This window comes from Panonychus citri, unplaced genomic scaffold (assembly GCF_014898815.1).
Source record: "Panonychus citri isolate SS breed McGregor unplaced genomic scaffold, ASM1489881v1 Contig00134, whole genome shotgun sequence".
Taxonomy (NCBI): Eukaryota; Metazoa; Arthropoda; class Arachnida; order Trombidiformes; family Tetranychidae; genus Panonychus; species Panonychus citri.
In genome coordinates this window covers 190,978-203,497 of record NW_026515539.1, presented here as the reverse complement: position 1 = coordinate 203,497, position 12,520 = coordinate 190,978, and the positions used below count along the sequence as shown (strand labels likewise).

The following is a 12,520-nucleotide window of genomic DNA, read 5'->3' as shown; positions in this document are numbered from 1 at the left end:
ATTACTTGCTCTGTATTCTTCATTGAGTTTGTATAGTTCTTTACTTTTCTCATTTATCTTAGCATCTAACTGTTGATTTTCCACTTTAACTGCTTTTAACATGTTTTTATTCTCTTCGTTTTTCTTATGAATGTCAGTAACTTGTTCTTCTAGTTTTTTGATATGCATATTTTTTTCTTCTATTATTTGTTTATTCTGTTTTGCATCCTTGATTAGATCTTTATCTTTCATCTGCTTTTTCTTGATTTCTTTTTTCAGATTATCTAATTCATCTACATATTGTCGCAATGAAGAATCTAACTTATTTATCTTATCTTGTTTATCAGTCGATTCTGTTTTATACTTATACATTTCTTGTTTCAAATTTTCAAGAATAGTCTGAGTAGTGTTTTTTACTCTCTGTAATAATCTTTCACGATCTTCTTGAGGTAATTGATTAATTTTTTCTAGAGTTAAATCTGATAAGTCAGGACTGATGGTCTGATCATTAGTTGATCTTTTAACCTTGTTTTCATTGCCTTCACCTTGATCAACAACAGATAAAAATAGATTCATGAAAGCCTTATTTATGTTAGAAATAATAGTATTCAAATCATCGTTAGAATCAAGTTCAACTTCTTTAGACAACTTATCATTTAAACCATGTGTAAGAAGTTGAATTGTTAGTTTACGTTTAGACGGCTTAACATCAACTGGATAAAAGATTTCTTGTATACCCACTACCCATTCTCCATCTAACATAATAGGATGAGGCAATTTATTGGAAAATTTAGCTAAAGTATTTTCAGGGAAGTGTTCCATCGAAGAGTTTGAAACAACTTCTATAAAATATTCATCAGGTTGATTCCACATTTTCTACCCAACTATTGAATTTATCAGGATATCCTATCCACTTAACAAAAAACTCTTTCTTTTTGGTTTTTTTATTTATGCGTGTTTTAAGAACCTCAACGTTGAAGAGATCGCCTAGAATTGCGGGACAGAGCTCGTAATGATAGAATAAAGATGTTATAAATTCACCAGCAGTGTCTTTCAAACGGTAAATATATCCTTGATCGGTTTTCTTAACTTTATAAATTTCAAAAATTTCTTCGCTGAAATTATTTGTCGCACCTTTTTCAAAATGTTTTTTACGTCTACTTATACGCACTTTTTCTCCGATGGTGTATGGTTTTTGTAAGCTTTGAGCTACTTTATGAGTTTTTCTTATATTAATTATTGCCTGAGAACGAGTTTCTTCTGTTACAGAAGATGGAGCCATTTGTATAGTTCGATGATAAGACTCGTTATAACTTTTAATCAAACTTTGAAGGATGTCATAATACTTGTGTGTATTGCTATAAAATAAATATCTATATAACCTTGTTCGTAATGTTCTATTGAATCGTTCAACTATTGCACATTTGATTAAATCATCTGTTGTTGTAAAATGAAAAATATTCTTCTGCTTAAAAAACTGTTGAACATTTCTATTTTTAAATTCAGCGCCTTGATCAGTCTGTATTTTAGTAGGTACCCTTCCCATTGAAAAAATCTTTTTGAAACCGTTTATAACATCATCACTGGTTTTTGATTTTAAGGGGACAGACCAAGCATAGCGACTCAAACAGTCGATTACATTTAATAAATATTTACAACCGTTATTTGATTTTTGAAGCCATGAAACATCCATCAAATCAGCTTGCCATTGTTCATCTATTGACGTCACGATAATTGGTAACCTTAAAATTTTTCTTTACTTGTTTAAATAAATTATATGTATTCTGTTTTTCTAACCAGCTTTTAACTTTTAAATATGAAACACTTGGGTATTTTTTCTTAAGAGCTCTATATAATCGATATACACCTCCTAAAGCTCCCAGTCTTTCGATAGAGAAGTATTCATCTCTGAAAGCTTCTTCCATGTTTCATATGATTTTCCTTTATCACCAAATCGTCTTAAAGCAGGTGAATTATTAACTTGATCAAAAAGATAAGGTAGTTTCTCAATTTCTTGTATAACACGCTCCGTGCCTATTGGTGTAGCCATTTTCTTAGCTTGTGTAGTCTTAAACAAACATAAAAAATTGACAATTCTTTTTATATTACTATTATGATACTCACTTCCATTAGCTCTTAAAACTTTTCCATCTATTGTCACTAATGAAGGAATTTCACGTAATGCTTTTTCTAAATCATAAGCTCTAGACTTTTGCGTTGATTCTGAAGTTGAAACAGTAGAAGATGGAATTGGTGTTGAAGAAAAATTGTCACTATGACTCGGCTTGTTCGTAAGTGTTTGTGTTTCAGGTTCAAATGAATCATTCAGGATACTTTCAAATTTCTGATCATCAGAGATTTCAGACCAGTTAGATGTTGAACGCTCTTTTTCTAATGGTATATTAGGTTTTTCATTTATCAATGTATTATTCTGCTCCTTTTGACTTTTTAATATATGTTTTAATAACGCATTATTAGCTATCTTTACTTTAGTTGCATTATCCATATTCATAGACATAATTTTTTTCATAATGCTTGTATCTAATACTTGACATTTATTTTTATATTCATCTTCAGATATTAAAACCATCTTAGTGAATGCATTCATTTTATGAACTTTTCCGTAACTACACTAGCTAGTAATGAAATCGCTGGTAAAAGTAATGCGGGTAAAGCACCACCGTGTTGTAGTAAAATTCTTTTCGTATTTTTGAGAGAACTATTTTTAGCTAATTTCCTCACAATGGTTTTATGTGGTTTGATTTTTTTCATCTGTTTTTTATTAAGTCTTATATTACCTGTAAGTACATTTCTGGAAATTTCATTTATTGTTTTATAAACTTTTCTCGGACATCCTTCAATTATTTTTCCTCGTTTACTTTTTGAATGTTTCTTACAGAGTTTTTTCAAGTACGGGTACATTTCTATTGCATCAGAAACAGCCATAATTTAAAGATAAAATTACACCGGATTTTATGTTAGATAATCAAAAATTGTATTTAAATCTTATATAAACTAAATTTGATACACAGTTATATACTCTTTTTCTTCCAAAACATTTGTTAGTAGTCTTACTTCTTCATGTGTATCATTTTTCATATCCAAAAATAAGTATGTAAATGGTTCTCTAGTTGCATCTTCAAACACAGCCTGAAATTTTCGTATGCTTCCTGGATAAATTTGACGACCAATACTTGTAGCAATAGATTTATTTCTTGGATTTTTGAATAAAACGATATAGTTAGCATTCAGTGTAATATTACGAATTTCACTTCCTTTTATAAAAAAGTTTTGCATTACTAATATAATCGATAGATTTTTATGATGACTACCTTTTGTAAAGAGCTCTGATATTACCTTACTATTAACTGATTCATGCATAAGATCATCAATGATAATCCATTGAGGACTACTACCATCGAATTTATTCAATAAAGTTTCTGAAAACCCATGAATGAATTTAACAGAAGGTAGTGTATTAAATAATTCTTGATATTCACTATAGAAGTAAGTAATCGTTTTAGGTTCTGGGTATGAGAATTTTGATGCTCCCTCGATTAATTTTTTTAACCAAAAAGTTTTTCCAGAACTTGTTGGACCAGCTATTACCATTGTAAAGGGATGCTTTAAATAAATTTGATAACCTTCCATTATTAATAAGTATATAATTCATTGTAAATTTATTATTAATAAGTTCTTATACATTTTTTTTCTGAATTAGTCAATATTTTTATATATTTTTTGAGTTTCAACCCAAGATTTTAGCCACATTACAATATTTAATGAGCATTTCATTTTATCATTATAATGAAGAGGACAAGCTTGTGATTCTCGTTTAATTATAGACCAGGTTGCACCAATATTATTAAGGTTTATTCTAGGGATCATGGCATCTCTTAGTACATCTTCAGCTTCTCTTGATTTGCAAGCGATTAAAAACTTATCACAATCAACTCTAGCCTTATAAAATAGCTTTAAAAATGTTGATACTTGATTTATATGCATATGTGTTTCATCTGTTTCAAATTTCAAACCATGAGTAAATTTAAAATTATAAGAGGCTTGCTTCCTCTCAGATTCATTCAAAGTTTTTAATTGTAACCCTGTATATACATTTAAACAAATCAAAGTGTCGTCGGCAAGTACAGCTATCTCACGTGGGTAAAATTTATTATTGCAGTAATACCCTTGAACGTCTAAAAAGGCACAAATGTTATTCATCATTGTGAATTTGATAAAATCTTTTGTGAAATAATGAATAAGCTCGATCCAACTGTTCCAAAGATTTCGCCCCAGTTAGTATTAATGATCCTTTAGGGTAATAAATAAAGGAAACCCCGTCCTCTTTCCAATTCAATGCCGGAAATAGTTCAGGTTCATATACAACATCCAAATTACTTTCAAAGATTTTTTTCGAGCTTATTGGAATAGCGAATTTTTTACTTGCAGTAATATTAACTATCTTCAATAGAACAGCTTCTGGAAAAGTCTTATTGACAAACTCACTTGTTTCTTTTTCAGTTTTGAAACCAGTTGCAATGAATTTTCCGGATCCGAAAACCAAAAGTCTACTTCTTCCAGATCTATAAATATCAGCGTTGAACTTTTTCTTTTTTCCTGATTTACCAACGATTGAAACTTTTTTATTCAAATCCCACAATGTTACAATATTACAAACTTTAGGACAATCAAGTGAATTAAAAAACATTAAATATTATATAAATATAAATAGTTGAATTGAGATGTTAACACTTAACACTTGTTGAAACGAATGTCGGTTAACTTTGAGTGATTCGTTCTTATATGAAACATAAAGACAAAACTGGTTTATTTATCTATTTGATCTTTCTCACATGAATGATTTTGAGTTAAATAATGTCCAAACGGTAGTGTATCAATTCCATTTTCCAATAAATAGCGCTTATCATCAAATGGGTTCAAAGCTAGCTTCCTTGTCTGGATTGTGCTTATTATATGACGTAAGCTTCGAATAGAACGCATATTCTGATAAAGTAGTTCGTGTGAGATCAAGGCTGATTTGTAGTCATTGAATGTAACCATCTTCTTAAGTACCACTTTTTGCACACCTTTTGCTGTTTTTTTAACTGTTTCATCAGTTCGGAAACAATATACTTTAGATTTGAGTGCAATGAACTCCAGTATATTTTTTCCATTCATCTCATCTTTAAGATAACCCAACTTTTTTTTGTGTATATCATTTTGTAATTTACTTGAATGATCAACTGGATAATCAGAAAAATCAAAGATGCATGATAAATGATGAAAATCGTTGTGTATATTTTCAGTTTTGATTGAATAAATGAAGCTATCAGTATCCGTGTAAAGTAACTCGATCCTTTTGTCATAATAGGTTTTAAACACATCAGCAAGCAACAGCATCAGTAATGCAGCTGGTACATGTGTAATTTCGATATTTCTAGAACAGTAAAACCCACAAATATTGGTTTATTAAGATACACTCTTTTCCTTCGCATCTTGAAGAGTGCTTTTTGTTCATCTAGAATAAAAAAACGTTCAACGAGTGGCTTTTGCATTTGTTTGATTGTTCCATCAAGGGATGTTTCTAATCTAATCTCAGTATGTTTACGAACATCTTCGATTGATTTCCCATAGATTGCGTTAACTAATAATTTCCAAAAGTTTTTTTCGAAATTAGATTTACTGGCCATTCTCTTATATGTACAGAGTAAAATATAGTCTTTCAGCCAGCAAGATTGTTTGAAAGAAACAATACGATGGATTTTTGTTACGATCATTCCATTTTTAACGTAAAACTTTAGATTTCTTTGATGAACAACATATTTTTCCCTTTTGAGAAATGTTGCAATCAGTTTTTCACATTTTGTTCGTGGTCTTTGTGTTTTATCCAGTATATCCAGCTGTAATTGACTCAGTTGTTCATTGTCTATTGAGATGCGTTCAGGGGCTAGAGGATAATCTTTATGAAGATCATGTAGATGAAGAGGATAGTCTATATCAACTTCGAATACATAACCAGTTTCATCTTCATCGGTATTTGAATTGATACATTGATTATATATATGATCAAATTCAGTATTTTCAATAAATCTGAAATTTGATATTGGTAGAGTTGTTGTAGAGCAAAACCATACAGGTTATTTACGTCAAGATATGTTATGAACTTAGCTTCTTCGTCGGGTTGAAAATCTTCAGTTCCAGGAATATTAGCTTTCTCATATCTTTTCGATGCTGATGAAATACCACCTCTTATTCCTTTTTCAAAAAGCATTATCATGTCAATATCACTCAATAAATCAATTTTCACTTTTGTTGACTTTAATGCTGCAGCCCAAGTTAATCCTGGTGCTGAATAAAAGTGAGGTGGATCAAGCTTGAATTGTTCATAACTGATATTTCTAAAATTTTCGAAAACAGCTGCTAACAAAACAACGTCAATTTTTTGATAAATGTCTTGAAACTCACCAATATTCTGTATCTTGAAATGATTCCAAAGAGCTATCATGTTATCATATACATTTCTATCGATATTTTCTCTTTTCATTTTATTATAGAAGAATTCGTAACAAGGTAAACTAGTCTCTTCAAATCGATCAAAATGATTTAGATAGTCATATGGGAGAGATGCTTTAGCGGATACAAAATTGAGATCTTCTGGTCTGAATTGCTGTAATAAAAATGAATTTTTGAATGCTTCATCTAAATCTTGAGACAGAATATCTAATGAGCTGCTCAAAAAAGCATAACTATCTATAAACTTTATATTATCAAATGAAAATGAAATGTATTTTTCAGTATTTTGAGGTATGATATTGATTTGTTTATACATCTTAGTTTGTATAGCTTTTATCAATATATGAGCATCAAAATTTTTTAAATTATGAAAAACGATTGGGATGTCTTCAGGTATTTGTAATTGTAAATTACAACGACCATGAGCAGCACCCCTGAATAAACCCGTGAAATGGTCATGATCTCTCACTTTTGTATCACCGGAAATAAAGTCTGTTTCACATATATGACATTTCGTTGCGTATTCAAAAGCTTGTTGATCTTTTAACGTCATCCTGAGCTGTGAAAATCTCCGATTGATTGCATTTATGATTTTTTCACATGATTCATTGATTGATCTCAAAAAAACAACAGCACTATCGGGACCACGATGAGAAACATATTTAACAATTTTACCATGATTATTTACAATCACATAGCCAAAACTTGAAGGAACATGCTCTTGATATTCAAACGTATTTCGATTTACGCAGCTTTCAACAGGTTTGCATAGCGTTTCAAAATCAGCATATATTATAAACGGATATTTTACCATTTTTCCATATTGTTTGAAAAACATTCTTGTTCCAAGATCAGGTGTTATAATTTTAGATGGCTTGAATTTGTAACAGTCTTTAGTATGTTCAAAGCACTTTTCAGATGTTAAAAATCCAGTTAAACAATTTTCACAAAAATGGTGATAACGAGATTGTTTACTTCCAATTAAACGGTTGAAATTTTTAATTGGCCAATAATGGTCTTCATATAATAATAAATTAGCATGTTTTTCAAAACGTTTCTTAGAAACGTAGAGTGGCATCGGAGCTTCCATTTTTCCAGTAAAATAGAAAGTATAAACATTAACTGAAATAGAATTTCTCTTTTCAAAAAATTGAATGCGATCAAGTTCAACATAACCTTTATAACCATTGAAGTTATGATTTTGTGATAGTGCGATGTATTTAGATAATCGAGAAGCGTTTTTTGAACTGGATAAATAGCAGCGAGTACACTCCACATGAAACAGTCAGTTGTGGCTTCAAGTTGAATTATTGCTCCTTTCGATGAAATAAATCCAGGTAATGATTTCTTTTTACACCCTCCACGTAATGGAATATACTTGCCAATACGAATTTCGATGAGTTTTACCTTATTCAGAATCCATCCACTACCTTTTTGATTGAATGAATCAAAGTCTACTGATATTTCAAAATAGCAATCATCGAGAAATTGATTATAAAGATCAATAGAGGTAAGTGGCTTCAAACTTGAATTGAACATTGGATCTATCCATACAATTTCAAAGCCATCATATCTATAGAATTCACAACAGATTCCAATTTGCACTTTTAACAATCCTAAGACTTCAAGAAAAGTTGATAGCAATTGTTTTAGATTACCACTTTCAGATTTAAGAGCATTTTCGATGTCAAAGAAATTTTCAGTAAAACTTTTATAATATACATTCAAAGATTTGTAAAAGGCTTGTTTTTGCAAAGTAAAATCACCAGGTAAATTCAATTTTAGGTTTCGTGAAACAGAAACTTGAGTACTTTTACATAACTGTTGATGAAAAATAAGATTTGTTTCTTTTTTGAATTTTTTACTACAATGTGCACAACGTGAAAAAGTTTTAGACATTTGATGTATCAAAAGTATTGCAATACTGATGATTATTTCAATTCCAACTCTTTTTTATATACTTTTAACTTTTCAAATGGGTGTGAACTCTAAATTTTAATTAAACACAATTATATTCATGAATATGATATTAACAGGTATCAAAATATAAAAACTTAGATTTTTAGATTTCAAACAAATCTCCTTCCATGATTGAGAGATCAAATTAGAACTTTAAAGATCATGTTTGATAAATTATATATGCTTGTTTGAACATGTGAACGTTTTGTATATTAAAGAGCTTATCTTGATTATATTCTTAATACTAAAAGCGTTTTTTATATTATTTCTGTTAAGGTTAATTTAACAACTTCAATTAATTATCTAATGTTTGATCAAGCAATTTTATAATTATCTCAACTGAATAATCTAATCTGATTTTACTCACGGTTTAGTTAACTACAAACATTGAATTTAAACATTTCATAGTATATAATTTGTTTGTACTATTTTTATCTGATATGGTTATAAGAAAATATAATTTGAATCTGATATGGTTGAATAATTTAACTTGATTGGTTTTAGTTGATAAGCTCGTTATCTTTTAATCTTCAAATCACGTCTTTTAAATCATTTATGAATTTTAAATTTATCTATTACAATTATTGAGTTCATGAAGAAAAATGGGTGGGATTTGATAAGTGTATATAAACTAAATAAAATCTTTAAACTTCATTCAGTTCACCAACAACATCTTACTGTTCTTTTTTAACCAGTGAAAAGTTTTGAAAAATGAATATAATCAACTCATCTGTTTCTTTTTATAAGTTAAACTCTATCGCTAAAATCCCTCGACGTTCTACAGTGAATGCTGCTGGATGGGATCTGTATGCAATTGAATCTAAAAATCTCAACCCTTGGTCAAGAGCAATAATTGGAACAGGAATTGCGCTCGAAATGCCTGATGGAATTTACGGAAGAATAGCATCTAGAAGTTCGTTTGCGTTGAAAGGTTTGGATGTTGGTGCTGGAGTGATCGATCCAGACTTTCATGGAGAAGTTAAGGTTTTGATTATAAATAATAGTAATAATTCTCAAGTTATAAAAGAAGGAGAAAGGTTTTCTCAAATAATTTTCGAACCGTTTCACGAGCCAAAAGAAGTTCTCATCTTTAAACATGGAAAAGAACCTGAAAAAAATTGTAAAGTCTCAGTTGCTCCTAATTCATCTACTGGATCTGAACCGATTAACTCTGAATTCAATAAATCGGTGAAAGTTATGAAAACCATCGAGCAAATTAGTGTTCATATGGCAAAACCGTCTGATGGAATATCAAAGTTTTATTTATATTCTGATAGAGATGTTACTTTACAACCTGGTGAAAGAGCTGTTTATCCAACTAACATTGGATTATCTCTACCCGAAAATGTTTATGCTCATCTCATTGGTTCTCGATTGCTTGCTGATTTCGGTGTTGACGTGATCGAATCAATTATAAAAAAAAATGCTTCGAAAGAAATAAATATTATTCTTCATAACCGAAACAATAAGGTACATAAAATTGTAGAAGGCTTACCAGTAGCTCAAATTCATTTTAAATCATATGTAAACCAACTGAAACAAACCACTGAAGCTCCTTGTGAAACTTCAAGAAACGCTTCAGGTTTTGGTTCAACTGGTAATGAATAACTCTATCTGTAATAAAGATAAAAATACATTTGAGAAAAAAAATAAAGAATCAGCATGTTGAAAATATATTCTGTTAATTTCATTTAAGTCATTATATTAGGTTTGATCTTTTGTTCATTTAACGATACATGATAAACTAAAGACTATACAAAAACGTTTCTTCAATATAAATTATTCAGTTGATCATTCAGAATATTTGAGATTCATAGAAACATTTTACATGTTAATCATATCAAGAAAACTATTCAGAACTTTTGTCTAATATAAATCATTGAGCAGATCATTCAGAATATTTGAGTGTCATTAAAACATTTTACATGTTAATCATATCAAGAAAACTATTCAGAACTTTTGTCTAATATAAATCATTCAGTCGATCATTCAGAATATTTGAAATTCGTTAAAACATTTTACATGTTAATCATATCAAGAAAACTATTCAGAACTTTTGTCTAATATAAATCATTGAGTAGATCATTCAGAATATTTGAGTGTCATTAAAACATTTTACATGTTAATCATATCAAGAAAACTATTCAGAACTTTTGTCTAATATAAATCATTGAGTAGATCATTCAGAATATTTGAGTGTCATTAAAACATTTTACATGTTAATCATATCAAGAAAACTGTTCAGAACTTTTGTCTAATATAAATCATTCAGTTGATCATTCAGATTATTTGAGTGTCATTAAAACATTTTACATGTTAATCATATCAAGAAAACTATTCAGAACTTTTGTCTAATATAAATCATTCAGTCGATCATTCAGAATATTTGAAATTCGTTAAAACATTTTACATGTTAATCATATCAAGAAAACTATTCAGAACTTTTGTCTAATATAAATCATTGAGTAGATCATTCAGAATATTTGAGTGTCATTAAAACATTTTACATGTTAATCATATCAAGAAAACTATTCAGAACTTTTGTCTAATATAAATCATTCAGTTGATCATTCAGATTATTTGAGTGTCATTAAAACATTTTACATGTTAATCATATCAAGAAAACTATTCAGAACTTTTGTCTAATATAAATCATTCAGTTGATCATTCAGAATATTTGAAATTCGTTAAAACATTTTACATGTTAATCATATCAAGAAAACTATTCAGAACTTTTGTCTAATATAAATCATTCAGTCGAGCATTCAGAATATTTGAGATTCATTGAAATCATTAGTTATAACAATAAAACGATCTAAAGTATTAAATTTACATATGAGTGAAAATATCCTTGAATTATTTGCAAAATTATTTATTGATTGAATTTGAGTAAAATATTATTTCAAAGCAGTATTTCAGTTTCAAGTTTTGGGTTTTCATATCGTTTTTCTTTCATTGAGTTGTCCATTTCGTAAACTTTCTGGAATGAGCTATAAATTTAGGTATATCGTCACGGTAAAATTCTCCCCAGAACTCGATGCCTCCACTTGACCGTTTTTAAACCAGAATTTCCTTATTTTACAAACTTTTCCACCACAGTTTGATCGATCCGTGAAAAAAACCAAGTTATCTGATACAATAAATTTATTATCTTGGAAACTTGTATCCGAAGTTGTAATCGTTCGATTACCAGGAACGTTAGTCAGGTCTAGTTTTATCGGTTCCCAATCAATTTTCCTTTTTTTATCTTGATCTTGTTCAACAGTTTTTGCTTTATAAGAAGTTCCCGCTGAAATTCCAGAAGTTACCGATTCAACTTCATCTTCTGATTCACTCAATGCGAGTTCCTGGACTTCAGGCTCCTTGATAGCCTCTGCTTTCTTTTGCTAACTTTTAATAGCTTCAGCTATATTTATCGCTGGAAGATCTTCAGTCTTCTTGGTTTTCATTTTTTACTGTTGTATTCATTATTCTGTGAAGATATAAAACAAAATTTGAACGAGACATTACGTTTTATGACAATTGTAGAAAACTAAAGAAAAATAACTCAAACGATTCAAACAAAAGTTTGTTGGGAACTTGGTGAAATTGAAATAATATTCAAGGAAAAACTTGTTGGAAACTTGATGAAATTAACGAAAAGATTTAAATATAAACTTGTTGGAAGTTCGATGAATTTAATGAAATATTCGAGTGAAAACTTACTAGAAACTTGATGAAATTATCCAATCGATTCGAACTTGTTGGAAACTTGATGAAATTAACTGAATAATCAATTCAAAGCTTGTTGGAAACTTGATGAAATTAACTGAATAATCAGTTCAAAGCTTTGGAACCTTGGTGAAATTAATTGAATGATCAATTCAAAGCTTATTGAAAACTTGATGAAATTAACTGAATAATCAGTTCAAAGCTTGTTGGAACCTTGGTGAAATTAATTGAATGATCAATTCAAAGCTTATTGGAAACTTGATGAAATTAACTGAATAATCAGTTCTAAGCTTGTTGGAAACTTGGTGAAATTAATTGAATGATCAATTCAAAGCTTATTGGAAACTTGATGAAATTA

General features: G+C 29.3%; 2 protein-coding genes across 2 annotated transcripts; one reads left to right on the top strand and one right to left on the bottom strand.

Annotated features, from left to right (window-relative positions):
• Nucleotides 1-5,378: 5,378 nt before the first annotated feature.
• LOC128391119 (uncharacterized) lies at nt 5,379-8,391 on the bottom strand. Its single transcript, XM_053350967.1, has 3 exons — nt 7,678-8,391; nt 6,114-7,630; nt 5,379-6,069 (listed from the first exon to the last, which is right to left on the bottom strand). Exons 1-3 carry the CDS (start codon nt 8,389-8,391, stop codon nt 5,379-5,381), a joined length of 2,922 nt encoding a protein of 973 aa, XP_053206942.1.
• Nucleotides 8,392-9,162: 771 nt separating this feature from the next.
• On the top strand, nt 9,163-10,059 carry LOC128391118 (uncharacterized). Its single transcript, XM_053350966.1, has one exon. The coding sequence runs from the start codon at nt 9,163-9,165 to the stop codon at nt 10,057-10,059; it is 897 nt and encodes a 298-aa protein (XP_053206941.1).
• The last annotated feature ends 2,461 nt before the right edge of the window (nt 10,060-12,520 follow it).